Raw genomic sequence first — 18,198 nt, 5'->3', positions numbered from 1 at the left:
CATGATTTTTCGATAGATGGCGTTCAGATACGATTAACGTTTTAATAATAAAAAACTGCTTTGCTGTTTTTTGGCTTTTAAACGCTAGCCAACAGTAATTTTTTAAATTCAGATACTGACTCTTATCACAGTAGTTTATCGGAGTTGTTTAGTTGGCACGTTGATTTACAATAACAGGTCTGTAAAAGCATTAAGATCGACTCCCCCTTCCTCAGTAAACCACAGACTGGTGACCTGAAGTGTGCAATGACGTGTTTGAACAAGTATATTATTATTTTAGTATATTATTTTTGAGTCAAGTACTCTCAAAAAATTAAGTCCTTTATTATTCGATCGTCACCTGACAGGTTGCTATCACTATAATTTTTAAACCTATGGTATCTATATGATAATGCCCTGTTTTACAAACTTCAAATGCAATCTTCTAATTATATGAAGTTAGCGTTCAACAATATTTCAGCATGGGCCAATAATGTCGAAAAGAAAGTCCACAAGGAAACTGCGAAATGTCGAAGCAGGTCATTGGATTTTTTTTTTTTTTAACTTTGATTTGAAACTTCCTTTTGTTTCGATCAGTCAGCTTACTCTTTTTTTAAAAAAAAAAGAGTATTTCTTCCAATCATTGTATCATTATTACAAATTGGAGGTAATGCATTTTTTAAAAAAAAATTCGAGTGCTTACGTATGAGTTTTTCTGATGTTTAGCTTCCGATCTCTGCTTGATCTTTTAGACAACTTTTGCTTTATAATAATCTTTCCAAGAATAAGTTCTAAGTACTATCCATAAATTACCTTTGATTGAATTTTGTGGATGTTATAAACAGGTGTTGGGTATATTATGAGCAACGCGTGTGTCATGGAAATACAGCTCTATGATTCTAAACTTTTTTTTTTATTTGAAAACACAATTTCAAGTTCATATTTTATATTAACTTAAAAATAATGTCTTTTTTTCATAAACGTTTTATAAAAATTGAGTACACAAATAAATAAAGCATTTCTTGTTCTCTTCTTATTTATGCTGATTGCTGATTTTTAACTCTACCCTGACGCGAGAGGAAAAAAAAAAAAAAAAAAAAAAAAAAAAAAAAAAAAAAAAGCATTTCTCCAAGATAGACTGACTTAATGGGAACTCCTTGATGTCGCCTTCTAGTGATCCGTACTACTGTAAAAAAAAAAAAAAAAAAACTTCGTCCCTGAATCATGCAGTCAGCACCATAATTATGTAACTTTGAGACCAGAGGGTGAATTATTCTTAAAATTAAATATCCGTTAGTTTATACTTTTTTATTTAGACCTCAAAGACTTCTAAATTAATAATACATTTACTGTTTTTGAAATTTATTGATGCCTAAAATAATAAAAAAAAAAATTAAAAGTGATATAGAAAAACGCGCGTGTGTGTATGAATATTCTATCTGTAACATGTACCTTGCTCATGCTTGAAATGCAGTGTAATCCATCCCGGTTCTTTACAACATTTAACTTTCTTTTCTTTTTTCCTTTTCTAGTTTAATGTATACAAATGATGATTCTAATTCAGCACAATGCTGAGCTCAAGGATTCGTTGAACACTTGGCCTTTACTCTAAAATAGCAGGAAGTGACTTCAGTGGAAGGTTCAATTTTGTTTATGCAAAATCTCAAACTTATTAAAGAAAATGCTGTTTTAACAAACGGCCGAAGCAACTCGTATTATAGAAGTACTACGAATAACGAAGCTGTTAATTATCGTGTGCAGTTCCTTAATTCACAGAGAACGTTCCCATCATAAATTAATAATGATAATACATACTTTAATAATGTCTTCACAAAATGTTGCATGAAGGAAACTTTTAAAGAGGTTTGTACTAAGCTACGCGCGGTAGTCAAATCTCCGTAGTCATTTTTTTCTCAATGAGTCTCTACGTCATAATTAAGGGGATGCGGCCTCAGCCATCCAGAAAAATATCAGTAACGTCAGTCTTGGGATAAATAAACTTCTTCAACCCATCCGTCCCTTAGGCCGATAGAGTTCCCTGATCAGGGATACAACGCATTAATGCATGCTGCTTCTCTGCTGCAAAACCTAAGATCAAGTATTTACGCTTGTAGATCCGTGTGTGTGTTCACAGGCCAGGCCTGTTGGAGGGGCGAAAAACCCGAGTTTCTTGCTAACTATTTTTGGTTGAAAATATCTGATAAAGGTTCTTCACGTTATAGACGGGATTAAACTCAATTTTTCCAACCAAAGGGCTGGTCTACATCACCTGAGCTGCGGAGGCGCCAAATAATAAAATACTATCGTACTGAAAGGTCTCTCACTTTCTCAATTATTTTGAGTATGTCTAAGTTCGATTCATGGTTAGGATTTGATTTTTATGACCCAATTTTGCACTTTTTCCATTACATCACTTTTGGCGTATCTCAAAACAAAAACAAACAAACAAAAAAAAAAAAAAGGTCAAAATCAAATGCGAAGATGATTGAACAGAATACTTCCTGATTTAATACTAACACTCCTTGCTGTAATGATTAGCACTCTCAAAGTTCTTCAATTTGGTAAATTCAAATCACTATAAAAATCTTTAGTAAACTTCCGATTTAAATCGCTTCAACGGGAAAATATTCGAATTAAGAGTTTCCGTCAAGGTATTTGTGCAATTTAATGTTGTATTGATTATTTTACTAATTTCTTAGTCAAATATTTATTCTGGATGTAGCCAAAGTAAGGAGCATGCACTGGGTAAATTACGTAAAGCGAATCAGCTTCCGAAAATATTCTGCTCTTTGAGGTTAAGGCCGAAAACATTTCAACCTTTTCAAAGATATAAAAGTGGAAGGAGGGAAGTCAAGGTGAGTGATATTAAAATAATCGAAAATATCTTGAATAAAAAAGTCTAAATAGGAAAAAAGAAAATCACTATGTAAATATACTGAAGCGCAGGGATTTCCAATATGTATAAACCTCCGACCTTGGACTAAAAAATATAAAAGCTTAAGTAGTTTGATAGCTAAATCGGGGTTTTTATATTCATAGTCATTGGTGTGACGAAATTTACTCGCAAGAATAGCTGAAGCAAGAGAATAAAGTTATTATCCAATAGATCTTGCGTACCACTCCGAATGTTACAATAGTTTTTTTTTCCTTCGTAGATCATTTGCGAATTTTCCTTTTTCAACTTATTAACGACCTTCTTCTATCATGCCCAAAGCCATGGTTGCATTATACGTTAAAATGAATACGAAAAAACAGCTCTTGCTGATTTCAGCGATTGCGCTAACATATCGTTGCACAATACAAGTTTGCCATTTAGCCTAGTAAGGAAAATGATAAATATTTGTATACATTCTTCTTAAATGGCATAGTTTTCATAACCTACTTTGATTTTTTTTTCTCTGCTACAATAAAACCATAGAAATTGTCTACACGTGTTCTTTTGCCTGGGTTAATTGTTGTTTAGTAAGGAATCAATGGGGGCTATTTTTAGCAGCAAGCTAAAACGACCGGTCTTGTGTGAGCTGTTGGAGTAGCTAACACTGCAAAGTAATTGAAAGCGATAGTAATGAAGCCTTCTGACACAAACTGCTTGTTTAAATTTGAAAAACTTCGTGTATGTACAGAGTGAGTGAGAGATAAGGGATGTTATTTTGTTTACGTGATTTTGCAACGAATAGGGATCCAAAATATTTTTAAAAAGAATAATATAAAATGCAAAAGAGTCTAAAAGTCATAGTTAGGCTCGTTGAATTTATTATTTTAAGTTATTGAAAAATTAATTGTAGAATAAATCTGTACTTACCTTCCACAGTATGGCGAATTTTTTTTTTTTTGAAAAAAAAAAAAAGTTATCAAAATTGGAAAAAATAAAACTTCGAAATCTTACCTTCTGGTTAGTAAACGATCCTCCTGCATTTCTTCTAAAGTTGAATATCTGAACAGGTGTGTTTCCATAACCTCCGTTAGTAAATGTGAACATTTCGTCTCTTTGATCAACGCGAGCTGACTCCGTGTGAAGAATATATTGATGTATCAACTGTCGAAGGTTGGGTTGCTGTACCAGTTGTGGACATAATCCTTTGGTTGTTAAACAAAATTCGTTTCTCAAACGACTTACACCCTCAGCTATAGCTAACACCGCTTGTATGATGTTCGTAGCGAAAGAGTTTTTCACGTAGGGAAGGAAACCGTCACTAGGTGGCGTTTCTGTACATTTGACGCATTTTCCTGTCTGTTTCCATAGTTCTTCGAACCATGGATTTCGCTTGTTGTTATCTGGAGTTAGACGTCGGTAGTAAGTCACAAATTCTTTGACATCATCTAAACGAGGTCGAAATAACAATGCCCCTGCAACTTCGGTTTCTAAATTATCGACAAGGTACGGATAATCTGTCCATTGACTGTTGATCAACAAAACAAAATCACCGGGATGAATGGCGCCAGAGTTAGCTGCTCGTCTAAGTCCTAACAGAAAAGATCTAGTCCCGTTGTCAGAGGTCCAGAGTACAACCACTCTAGCTCCCTGTTGTTTTGCGGCCACCAGTTTAGTAATCACACGATCAATATCTTCTTCTTCTTCCTTATTTCTGATTGATTCTTCCAACGCGAAACAGACACCACTTTCTTTGGCGATTTTCTGAAATATGTTGAAACTACGTTCGTCATCGTCTTCCTCGTCATACACTACCGAAATGTATATCCATCCTTGGTACTTGAGAATCTCGACCAAAGCTTCCACCTTAACTTCCAATGGAAGATCTACTTGGAAACTAAGTGACTCTTGGGACAGATGATGCATATCGTTGGTTGCAACCAGAGTGATGTTCAAAGGTGACAGTAATGCTTGAGCGGCGGAAAATTCTTTGGCAGAAGTTGATGTAATGGCGGCAAGTGCAGCGGTAATATCGACTTGGCTTCCCTCTTCCACTTCCTGGATGTAACTTGAAACCCTCTGGGTGGTTTTCAGCGCAGAAGAACAGGTGTCGATGACCACTGCCCCTAACTGCATACCGGGTAGGAGATCTTTGTTAGCATTAATCCTGTCGATGGCCCACAAAGCTGCTTCAAGATGTTGCACGGCCGATGGGTTAACGGTGGTGCCACAGTCTAGAGGATTACTTCCGCTCTCGTACATTGGTAACAAAAGTGGAATCAATAAATCTTCCGGTTTACCGATGATTATGGGACCGTTGGTTGAAGCGGCAAGGTCCTCAGTGTCCAGTCTGGATTGTCTAATTCTGGAGGAATAAAAATAATTATTTTAAGTACTCGAATGATATTATTTTTTAATTGAATTCATTACGAAGCTAATTTCTGTTATATATAATAAAGGGAACATGCCGCTGATGTATTCACAGAGTTTCAACTTTATGTTATATCGATAACAATAACAAAAAAGAAAATAATCTTTGCTGTTTCTATAGTAAATTATCCGTGATTTAACTGTTTACTTGAATTCCTAAGGCACAGATACTTCTCTGAACATTTTCTTCTTAAAGTCAATGCTTCCAGAGATTACGCAAACTTAATAAAATCAAGAAGGACGAAGATTGGTTAATGCTTATTAAAAGGTTATATTTTAATCAGTACTTTGAATAATTGACAACTGCATCATTTTTTTATGGGAAATGGAGTTTAAATACCATCCTGGGCATGAATCTTTGAATTATCCACGTCTTCTACACTTACTGCTAGTTTTACTTTATCAGCTAATACTGGAAGTCTGATATTGTTAAAATGTCAATTTGGATCCCTATATAAGAAAAAAAAAAATCTCCAATTACTTAAAACATAAGAGGTTACCTCATGCAATCTTTACATCCTGTAGATGGACACGATGACGGTCGATATCTGAAGGCCGGATCCAGAACTTCAGCCACTAGAGAATCATAAGCCATCACCTAGGGAGGGAAAGTGGCAAACTCAATTGTTTTTTTTTTTGTAGAAGAAGTGCAGTTCGTGAAAAATAACATCAAACATTCATTTTACATCGTCTGACAGCATGGGAGCAATAATGCAACAAATTTTAGAATTCTCACGCCCACAAAATATTGTTTCATTTTAACAAATTAAATTCTTTTCAACGTGACTGTGTAATGGAGACAAACACTAAATTCAAGGGAAGTGCACATTCCTTTCATGAAGTAATGTACAGGATAGATTGCCCAGTTTAATTTCGATACGAAATCAGTGAAGGGGGGGGGGGTAAATGAGAAACAATATCAATTAAATCTAGTAAGCTGAACCCCACTTTGAAATGAATTTGGTACCTTTGAATCCCACTTTAAAATGGGGTTCAAAGAATCTATTCGAAATTTTTCTGATGAGATATTACTGCTAATGAGCCACCCACCCACCAACCAGTTGGCTACAAAAAATTGAAAAAGATGACGTCACTTCGGTTCTGTGCGAAAATGTTGAATATCCAGATAGTTATGTTTGGGGAATATATAGTTCATGGCGAAATAAAAATAATTCTTTGGCAGTTGTTGAAAGCAAGTATCAAATCACGACTTCACATCATCTGTGGACAAAATCATTCTTACTTTGCATAAAGCACTTGAGCCTTAATAATAAGACCAACTTTCAGCAAAACGTATTTGCAACATGGAATTGTCAGAGTTGGTAACATTTGTACACCTGAATTTACCGGTGCTGTGAAAATAAGTTATAAATAAAAATAAGTTATTTGTTGAATGAAGAAAATAGACGAAAACAAAATACCCTAATTCACTGTATGCAAAATACTCGTGTCATCATTTTGACATTCGGATAATTAAAATAAGACAGCAGAATTCGAGTAATAATTACTATCGCTAAAGTTTTTTTTTACTTTTATTAATTTTTATATAAATAGGAAGTTCTTTAGACCAAATATAAAACTGTTGGAGCCACTTTATGCCTCCAATGTCATGATGTCTCAGTAGAGCAGGAAATTCATCTCCAACACGAGACTTGAACTTAGGTCTTTCCAACAAGGACATCATAGAAAGTGAATGACCTACAGAGGTTCGTCAAGCTACTGAAACTTTAATCAAAAGCAGCAATGAAAGACAAATATACAGAGTTAGTATCTTTAGTGTAATATAAAAGCAACTCGGCAAAAGTGGGTGTCTTTGTAAGCTGTCCATCAATTTTGAAATTCAAGCAGTACATATTTGTCATCCTCTCGTTTATGAGTTCTTAAACAGAATAAATACTCTTGCAATATTATGCGCAGTATTCGTAAGGAAATTATTTAATAATTCTCTTTAGAGAATTATTAAATAATTAAATCTATCATTAAATCATATTTCTTTAAGAATACTGTGCAATAACCATCCCCCTGGTATGCGAATCCTAAAACATTCGTACACGGTATATCAGTTTATTCAGCAGTTTCATAAACATAAGAATGAAATGAGAATAAAACAATGCCTCGTACATACTGTTACGTTATCGAAAAAATAAAATAAAATAAACTAGGAAATACTCACCGCCTGGAAGTCAACTCCGAGATTTTTATCATAGCTGTAAGTGATGAGGGCAACTTTTTTACTTTCCATCGCTCCTCCTTCCGACCGACCACTCTTCCTCCCACTAACTTCCGGCGGACTTCTCTGTTCCTGCATGTGCTGAAACTCTAACGGCTCCAGATACTGACCTACAAAATCGCGACGGGACATCTCGCGGAGGGCATCGCACATTCCAGAAGTCCCAAGACATTTTTCTTCCCATGCTTTGCGGAAAGCGTGCGCAAGGGTGAAGACTCCGTGAAGAACAGGTAGGGCACGGGAGGTTCGCATGAGCACATCAGCAGGAGCATCACGAAGGATCAGATTGGCACACAATGGTAGGTCGCCGTACACCGGACCAGAGATACCCTGGGCTCGGCAGTTCTTTCGGGTCATAACGTATTCGAGGAACCAAGCATCTTCGGACTGGCTAGGCGAACTTAAGTCTTGGAGTCTTGCCCAGTGGTCCTCGAGCTGAGTAATCCTCCCTGGATACGGACCTAAAGAGAGAATTCTTTTACTGTTGAGCACATCGCCGAGGTTCATCAAGGCAGAGGGAGGTAGAACCCAAGAGAAAAGCCACTGGAGTCGTTTGACCAAGTCCGGAAGTTCACCCATAGCCTTCAGCAACCGCAAGACAGATTCTCCATGCCCAACAACCAGAACCCCCGTATTATCCTTTAACCTGCTACTGATTGTAGTCAGTATTTTCCTGTAAATGCGAAGATCGGCATCGGTATCCGCAGTTTTGGAGTCGACATCTGGGATACTTTGGACAGACAGAAGACACGGCTTGCCATTCATGGATAATTGGGTCAGTTGCTTCGTTACAAAAACGCTGTATTCGTCATCTACATGAATCACTGCTAACCTCTCCCACTCCATATCGTGGATTACTTCAGCTAAAACCTACAACAGGGAAAAAAAAAAAAAAAAAAAAAAGATAATGTTTCAAATTATAACGCCTAAATATTTTTTTATTGTGTGAAATTTAAAGAGTATCATTAATAATCTATCAGAGGATATTTTATACCATCTGAATTTAAAAAAAAAAAAAATTTTTAATAGCATCATCAGGTGATAATTAAGGCTCAAGTAACTAAATTACCAGAAAGTTCCAGATTAGTTTGGAAAGGTTGTTGAATGGTGAAAAGATCCCGTACGTAATTGGCAAATAATTAATAATAAATAATATAAATACTTTGTGTCGAGTATTTAAATTATTAATATTACCGACTTTATCATATTCATGATACTGAAATGTTTCTCAACCCACCTTGGCTAAATGGTCGGGAAGAATCGTCGTGTCCATGCTAAGTGGAATTACTGGTACGACGTAATCAAACACCGATTCTGCAACTCGAGGGTTAGTAGTGGTTCCTTCCATATCCATGACACCTGAAGAGATCAATTTAAATTACTAATCAGAAGATTTCACCGAAAAAAGAAACAGTTGCTTAAAAAAATATTAAATTCTTTGATTCATAAACCATGTCAGTTAATTTGCACTGCCCATGGTTAACGCCTTTAGCAATAATTGTAACAAGCTACTATGAATCATCGTGTAAGATTTCTGAAGGATGTACTCCTAATGATAATAATACTAATAATGCAGTCGTGGTAAATCGGCGAAATAATTTAGTAAATTACTGCTGCGTGAAATGATTACAGATGTCTAGCAATGGCCACCATAGTCATTTTCAGTGACATATGTCAACTAGACAATTGCAATAACAACTCTCTTCTTATACATTACTTTTTCCTTAGCAACAACAACAACAGTGAGGTCGACTGAGTTAAAAAATGCATTGGTTAGCAAAATAAATGATTTCATCACCTAGTCCGATGTTACTATTTTGTTTACTGCAATCGGTCTTGAATAAAAATGGAAAATAGGAGCAACTTTGTATACTTTGATATTATTGTTATTGTAAATCGTCTGCTTGGATAGCGAATCCCGCATTGGACATAAAATGTGTATGAATGTGTTTAGGTCGTAGATGATTATCACCGCTCGGTGTGAAACACCACCTAGCTCAATGGAGGCGTGAAGTACTTTAATCCAGTTTCACGTTTCGGTCTCTAAACCACATGTTTAGAGATTATCTCACAGTAAAAAAATTGCTCCGTTTTAGTTTTATATGCTGTGGGTAGTTTACTTGTTATAATTTATAACATGAAACGATTCGCGGCATAGAAAGAACATGTCTATTATGTGTTTTTTCTTTTTTTTTTCTGTAAAAGTTTAATTTAAACCTAAATTGACTTGAGAGCTATTAGCAGCTATTTAGAGATACTAATTACCACTTTCAACTATTGCGATAATTAATGACGTCATGACACAACAGTACTTAACTTCGTAGTACAGTGAATTGTACATTAAGTCCAAGTTTTGAAACAGATTAGAAGTACAGTGCTTGCATTACTCTCTCTCTCACACACACACACACTTCAGAAAGAAGAAAAACCTGCACATTTGGGCGAAACTGTTAACTTAAGTCTCGCTTGAAAAGGCCTTAAAAATATGAAGTCATTGAACTGCGTAAAGAGCCTATACAATCGTTTTTATATAGATTTTTATACAAACATTGCACGTATCGAAAGTAACGCCATATAAGGGGATTTAGAAACACCCTTTATTCATTAGTTGAATTGCCCATGTAGAATTCGGTCTCACTTTGAGTGTGTTAAGGAACGAAAAAAAAAAGTTAAAAATTCCTTAAAATGAACAAGGCGAGTCACTTACCAACTACTATGGACGTATTCGGAGAATAAATTTCACAGCTATCACGTCCTGACACTAACATCGGGAACAAATCAGTCAACTGTTGGATGGCCACCTCCTTGTGTCCACAACTGTCATGCGCTTTCAGTCCTACAGGAAGGGATAACAGAAACATTATCATTCTGTTATATTTATCATTCTATTTGAATGTATCACGTGTGATCAAAAGTTTTCGAATTGTTTTTGTCGAAGATTGAAGTTATTTGTTTGGTATTCCATGCCATTACAACTGGACTCATCATGATACCAAGAATCCAGTCAATATCGCACGCAAGCTACGTCTACCAGAGGAGCGCTATATTAACTCCAGTAGTGCCATCTAGCGGACATTCTGGAAACTTTTTGATCACACATGAACTAATTTGAAACTTTCGTAACGATCACAGTAAATCTGAGAGAAAGAAGCACATACTTACCTATTTTCACTCCGGGTATAAAGGACTCCGAGATCGAACGTCCATTGAGCACTCCACTGTTTTGATTCAACATGGAAACGGCCCACCGAAGAACCTCGAACACCTCTACCCCTTGTGTCGTTGTCGGACCGCATCCGTACACCCCTCGACCTGGTGAATGTACTCCTAAGATAGCACCGATTGTGATATCCGCGTCTGCTTCCACAGAAATGTAACTCTCCGGGGATCCGCATGTCTCCGGTGATAACCACTGACAGAGATTAAAATGTAACCAAGTGGTCAACAGCACAACTGGTAACCATGGTAACGATAGCATCCTAAAGAAGGTTTCTGGATAGAGAAATAAAAAAAAGGAGGGGGAGGGAATTAAATCTTATTTCTGTAGAATACAAATATACAAAGAATTTTCAGATAAAATTGGAAAATTTAAAAGCTAATCGTAGAAGATTCTGCGTGTTTGAAACGTTTTCTTGAAGCAACTTCATTTAATTTTTGTTTGAATTCCGCGAATTGTGTTTGCCTTGGGATTCAATAGAATTTAGTTAAGATTACCTCTATGTATAACTCATTTATTTATTTACATTCATGATGCATTAATCGCACATTTAATTAACTTCTTTCTGCTTCTGTAAAGTAAACGCACCAGCCATAATAAGCGTCCGAAACAGTCACGTGGATGGATGTTCAAACCATGACAATTAAAGTCATTGCGAGTCACTTCACATGCAGATGAATTTTAACTTTTGTTAACAAAGAAGACAAATATTTGCGTGTAGCAGACTGCGGAGTTTTCTTGTGATCGCACACAAAAGGATATTTATAGAGAAAAAAACTGAACTCGGACTTTCTGCTTAAGAATTTTAAATTGCTGTAATGAAGACATTCACTATCGTCTTCATGATCATCTCAGCGTACTTGTGTATTTTAATTCTGACTATTTTAAGAACAGGTTTAATTAAATCGCGATCAAATGCATGGTGAAATTTTAATTAAGCCAAAATTTTTGCTATTTCCGAATTAGTTTAATTAATTATTTTTCCGATCGGAAACTTCATACACAAAGATAGTAATTCAATTAGCAATAAATAAAAAATTAAAATAAAAAACGACATGGATACATCCTGGACTCAAAACAAAAAAGAAAAAAAAAAGACGACTTTAATGCTGGGGGCATCGATAAAATTAAAACAGCTACATTTTATCCGGTTTTCTTATTGGCTCATGATCGCTGATCACTTCGCAGCGAGAAATACTCTTGTATTCTTTTTTTCTCTGATCGTAAAAACAGCTCCCTTGCTTCTTACAAATTCTCTCTATCTCTTTTTTTTTTTTTTAATTCGTTTCAAAACAGACCAGAAAGAAAGGCAAGCGAGAAACATTCAATAATAAGTTCGTTAAAAGAAATGACTTGTAGGAGATCTGAATATTTTGAAGTAACTAATTATTTTAAAGAGATGAGGTCGTAGCGACCCCTATTAGTGAAAGAGAAGTCCTAAGGTATAGTATAAATATTAAGTATAAATATAATAAAACAAGAACAGAATTTACATATGTAATTATAACAGAACAAGGAAGAAAGATTTAAAATATCTTGGTCTCTTCTTTTTCCCATTTATTTTATATCTATATACAGCCCGGGGCAGAGCTGACTACTACCGGGTGCGTCCCCAGGTGGCGGATCGGGGAACAGCCTTCAGATATGGAGGTTAGCTGCGATATAAGCAGAGCAATCTGGCGAATAAGCAGCCGTGGACCAACAGCGACTGAGCTATCAGGGCGTGGGGGAGCAGAGGTGGCAACTCTGTCTCACTTAAAACCTCACAAAGCCCAATGACAACTCAGTGACATGGCGAGTAGTGCTGCCATTAAATAAGTACCTGCTGGGGTCACCGCCCCTGACATTGGGAAGCAGCATTGTCAGTACTGACACAAGGTTGAAGCCAAATGATGACTGAAAAGCTTGTGATCAGAGATTTGCAGATGGCAATATGATTATATTGTGTACGTCTGTAATACTGCGGAGCAGAAAGCAAACGGAGAAACTACTGCTCTACCTTATCTCCAGAACAACCACCATGGCGAGCAAACCCTTACAATTGGCCCCAAGTTCCCGGCGTCCCTTAAATGGGACAGGGGTGCGAAGAATCTCCGGGCTCAAAATGGTGTCCACTTTTAAAATTGCAACTTGGAATGTCAGAACTCTGTATGAAGCTGGCAAATTAAGAAATGCCACAAGAGAAATGAAGAGGTTGGCCATCCGGATTTTGGGAATTTGCGAGACAAGATGGCCAGTATCTGGAAAGTGTCAACAAGATAATATGACAATGTATTACTCTGGGAATGATGAGAACAAACATCGACATGGTGTAGCTGTAATAGTAGATGAAGAAATCAATAAATCAGTAATAAATTGGATTCCATTTTCTGAAAGGATAATGCTGTTACAACTTAAGGGAAACCCCGTTAACATAAATATCATCCAAGCTTATGCACCCACAGCTGACAAAAGTGAAGAAGATGTTGAAGAGTTTTATGAACACCTAAAAGAGATTAAAAACCTAACAAAGAAACATGATATAAACATAGTGATGGGTGACTTCAATGCAAAAGTGGGAAGAGGGGGTGATGGAGAAATTGTTGGCGAACATGGCTTAGGCACCAGAAATGACAGAGGAGATCGCCTAGTCCAATTCTGTCAGGAAGAAGATCTAACAATAGCAAATACCTGGTTTAAACTTCCACCAAGAAGACTGTACACTTGGAAATCGCCTCAAGATAACCAACATAATATTGTCAGAAATCAAATTGATTATATACTGATAAATAAAAGATTCCACAGTAGTATAAAGAGTGCAAAGACTTATCCTGGAGCAGATATCTCATCAGACCACAATCCCATAGTTGCAGAAGTACGTCTTAGATTAAAATCAGCTAAAAAATCACAAAAGAAGAAAAAGAAAATTGATGTAGAAAAACTGAAAGACCCGAACATAAATAAAAGTGCCAAGACACAGCTTAACCTGCGATTACAACAGATTAACATAGAAGAAAATAAAAGTGTGGAATCTCTTTGAAATAGCTTAAAGAATGCCATCGTAACAACAAGTATTGAAGAAGTAGGTTATGTGAATAATATAAAACAACAGGAATGGATGACAGATGAGATTCTTTCTCTTATTGATACAAGAAGAATGTATAAAAACAAAGACCTAGCCAGGTATACAGAAACACATAACATCATCAAGAAAAAAATAAAAGAAGCCAAGGAAAATTGGATGAAAAATTTATGTACTGAAATTGAACTGCTTCAGAAACAACATGATAATTTCAATCTGTATAAGAAAATCAACGAAATTTCCGGAAAACTGAGGAAAAAGCAAATAGTGTCTCTAAGAGACGAAAATGGAAAAATAGTTCTAGAAGAAGAGAATAAAGCACAGATTTGGATAAAATATGTAACAGAACTTTTCAATGATACTAGACAGAAGCCTATAAATATAAAATATAACATTCAAGGACCAGCAATCATGAAATGCGAAATAGAGAATGCTGTACAAACAAGTAAAACAGGAAAAGCCAGTGGACCAGATGGTGTGCAAAAAGAATTTTTAAAATTAATCGAACCAGATGACATCAAACTTCTTGAAAAACTATTTAATAAAATATATGAAAGTGATGAATTTCCATCAGATTGGCTCAAATCTACATTTATCACTATCCCAAAGCGAATTCCTGTGGTGACTTCAGACTTATTAGTCTAATGAGCCAAACATTAAAAATATTTTTGAAAGTAATTCAGAATCGCATTTATAGAAAAAGTGAAGAAACTCTAAGTGAAACACAATTCGGCTTTCGGAATGGTTTTGGTACTAGAGAGGCCCTTTTCTGTACCCAAATATTGATACAAAAATGCATAGAAAAACAGAAATCTGTCTTTATGTGTTTCATAGATTTTGAAAAAGCATTCGACAAAGTCAGACACACCAACTTAATAGAAATCCTTCAACAAATAAGGCTAGACGAACAAGACATAAGACTAATAACAAATCTGTATTGGAATCAGTCAGCTACCGTTCAATTAGACAACATTACCACCAGTGATATTAACATCAAAAGAGGAGTGAGACAAGGATGTGTGCTCTCACCACTCCTGTTCAACATATATGCAGAGGTAATCTTTAAAAAAGCATTGGAAGAATGTCCAGAGGGAATCACAATAAATGGAAAGATTGTTAACAACCTACGATATGCAGATGACACCGTGCTAATTGCAGATAACATTATGGATCTCCAAAAACTCGTTGACAGAGTATACATAGAAAGCCAAAGAATGGGAATAAATATAAACATCAACAAGACAAAATACATGATCATCAGCAAACATCCAGCCTCATCAATGAAACTGACACTCAATGGGAAAAATATTGATCAAGTGTCAAGATATAAATATCTTGGTTGCTGGCTTAATGAACGGTGGGATCCAGAAATAGATATAAAGACAAGGATCGAAGTTGCACGGCAGTCCTTCATGAAAATGAGAACACTATTCTGCAATAAAGACCTAAACATGGAAGTCAGATGCCGAATGCTGAAATGTTACGTGTGGTATATTCTGCTCTATGGAGTTGAAACATGGACATTGAAGGCGACAACCATCAAGAAAATCGAAGCCTTTGAGATGTGGCTATACAGAAGAATGCTAAAGATATCATGGACAGAAAAAATTACCAATGAAGATGTCTTAAAATCCATTGGCAAAGCTAAATATCTTGTACAAATAATCAAGAAACGAAAAACATCATATCTTGGCACATCATGAGAAACAGCAAATACCAACTTCTACAAACTATTTTGGTAGGAAGAATTGATGGCAAAGGAACTAGAGGAAGAAAAAGAATATCATGGTTTGACAACATCAAGACGTGGACAGGAAAGAGCAGTGCACAACTGCTCAGATTAGCACAAGAGCGCAGTTTGTTCGCCAAGATGGTCGCTGACCTTCGATAGAAGATAGCACAATAAGAAGAAGATATACAGTAAATTTTAGTAAGAAGACTGCTATTGTCCTTCGATTAAATGTTCTATTCATTTTTGTTTATATTTAATAATGTTAATTTATGATATTTTTTAAATTCAGAGATTGTAAAATTTCGCTATTTGTTTAACGGTGCCACAGATAGATTCAGTTGCTTTTAAGAGAGAGTTCATTTCTGTAATTTGAATTCGGTTTTTATCTTTCTGCATATTACAAACATTATATAGTGTTATATACATTATAATGTATACAACAGCTGATTTATTTCCTTGTGATGACTGTATCTATTTCTTTATGTTCAAATATGGAGTTCATTATTCTCGTATTATTATAAATCCCAAAATATCGTAGTCTGCATCCATATTATGATTACAGTTTCTCTTCACCAAATCCACTTATGCTTGTTTTGAATTTTCTGTTTTCTATTCGTGGCATTTAAATCCAGTTCCAGTAATAAATAAATATATTTGTGAATTTTATCTATGACATTCTGCCATTCTTTATAAACGGTGTCATTTTCTTCCTATTCCTGCCTTTCTTCTGGTACATTAGCGCATAGTTTTTATGTGTCATAATATCTGGCTTGTTATTTCCTCTTTTTTACTGCAGTGTAGATTTGTGTTTTGTTATTTTAACATGACATAAAAATTGCATTTGTTACACGTCACTCACTGAATGTAGCAAGTTCTTTATTTGGATACGGTTCAGTATGCAATTACTAGATCTTAAAATAACGTACGCATTATCTACAGACCTTTTGATAACCTTGTCATAATAATAAACAAGTAATAAGTTCGAGTAACCTAAATATTTTTTTTTATCCTGTCATTTTGACTGACTTTTTAAACACAGTTATAAATTTATGAAATTTAATATTTTTTTTCTCTTTCTTTTCTTTCTTATTAGTATAATCTAATAATGTAATACTGCGATCTTTATGGAGAAAATCCGCAACTCTTTTTCTTTAGTTGCACTACCTCGCGTTATATAGAAATGTCTTTATGTATTAGCGTGTTCCGAGGTGTTTACGTAAACACAAGATCAATACATTCTCAAAAATTTTGTTGGAGATTTATTTCACGTTCACTATTTCTCAAAGCGCTCCTCTTATTTTACCTGAGCTGTTATTAGATGAAATGTTTCAAGGTAGGCAATTTTTGAAACTAAAATATGAGGGCAGGTTTTAAATGCTGACATTCCCAAACGTATAATAAAAGCACAAATACCGTGATTTAATTACTTTATTTAATTGCGATTAACACACTTTCAGAAATTTGCTAATTACAAAGATATAAATAAAACAGGAATTGGGAAAAAATTAGTAAAAAAAAAAAGCGAAATGTAGTGTCAGTTTATTGAATCAGACAGAATCTATCGTTGCCATGGAAACATGATCTCGTAGTTTTAGAGAAGAACACACGAAATGAACAGACATTTTACACTGTCTTTATAGCCTTAGTTCTTTTACTAATCAATATGAACGTGGTGTTGGTTGACCTTCTTGTGATCGTTTTAGGATGAATCGCTTCGCCTGATCTCCAACAAGAGGATTCACTCGCCTTCCCCTCACGCAACCTACTTTAATCACCAAAGAAGAAGTCGACCTTTGCCGCAGCCCCGTAGCAGTGGTGCCTTCCTCTCACGATACACCGATGGGAAAATGGGTCACAAGAGTGCTGTTCGGTCTCGAAGGTTCATTACCCGAATAAAAGAGTTCAGAAATGAGAATCGTTCGCCCACCATAAGTCAAGGGTCAGGGAACATTTGTATGAGTTACACGATGGTCGTAACCCAGAAAAAAACCCTTCCTTTCACGCTCTGCGATAAGTGCATTCTACTAGAGGTCGTTGTGGCGTGTAGAAAATAGAAACACGAAATATCGGCTGGAATACTTAAGAACCGACCCCATCTCAGATGCAATTCTATACCGGGGCGAATATGACGACAAATCCCTTGTGGATTATTTCTTCTGACAATGAGTAAGAGACCGTTATAAAATGCGATTTTTCATTAATCCCACGGTCACACCTAACCGATTACGTAATGACTGCAAATTACTTGTTGAAAACTATGCTTCTCTTGCTTTCCAAGGTGACACGCTGCATGATAGCCTTCCTGTACGTAGCGACTTATAATGAGAGACCAGCAGATGCTGGACACCTGCCATATGGGTGGAGTGAGACACCTGCGTAACATACATTATCTCTCTTTCGTGACCCTACACTGCAGCAACATCGCAATGGCTCATATCCGGACATTCTCGGGTCGGTGTAGATTTACCTATTCTACGATTAGAAGCATGTGGAAATGTAAGAGGGTGGAGGGGGGACGTTTGTGCAACAGATTAGGAACATGTCAGGATATGGCGTATTAAAAGAAAATTATTTCCGAAGGAGATAAAAGAGGGTATTGTTTGTGGATTTGAGTCTTTTTTAATACGTTGTGTAATAACATTGCTTTGTTTGTGCGTAGAACACAAACACTAAATGA

At 35.8% G+C, this 18,198-nt stretch overlaps 1 protein-coding gene across 1 annotated transcript in view; it reads right to left on the bottom strand.

The window, feature by feature from the left end:
- The window catches only part of LOC150101753 (uncharacterized), a 170,510-nt gene that overhangs the window by 66,055 nt on the left and 86,257 nt on the right, over positions 1–18,198 (bottom strand). Inside the window, exons 4-9 of the mRNA XM_090401032.1 lie at positions 10,674–11,003; positions 10,219–10,347; positions 8,749–8,870; positions 7,455–8,381; positions 5,782–5,879; positions 3,866–5,216 (exon numbers count right to left, since the gene is read on the bottom strand). Coding sequence (XP_090257158.1) covers positions 3,866–5,216; positions 5,782–5,879; positions 7,455–8,381; positions 8,749–8,870; positions 10,219–10,347; positions 10,674–10,989 — 2,943 coding nt within the window. The 5' untranslated portion in view covers positions 10,990–11,003. The remainder of the gene's footprint in view (positions 1–3,865; positions 5,217–5,781; positions 5,880–7,454; positions 8,382–8,748; positions 8,871–10,218; positions 10,348–10,673; positions 11,004–18,198) is intronic.

This window comes from Typopeltis vanoorti, chromosome 11 (genome assembly GCF_054136105.1).
Source record: "Typopeltis vanoorti isolate ZY-2024b chromosome 11, IOZ_Tvanoo_1.0, whole genome shotgun sequence".
NCBI classification, from domain to species: domain Eukaryota; kingdom Metazoa; phylum Arthropoda; class Arachnida; order Uropygi; family Thelyphonidae; genus Typopeltis; species Typopeltis vanoorti.
The sequence above is the reverse complement of the archived record's forward strand: the minus strand, read 5'-3'. Positions and strand labels throughout refer to the sequence as shown.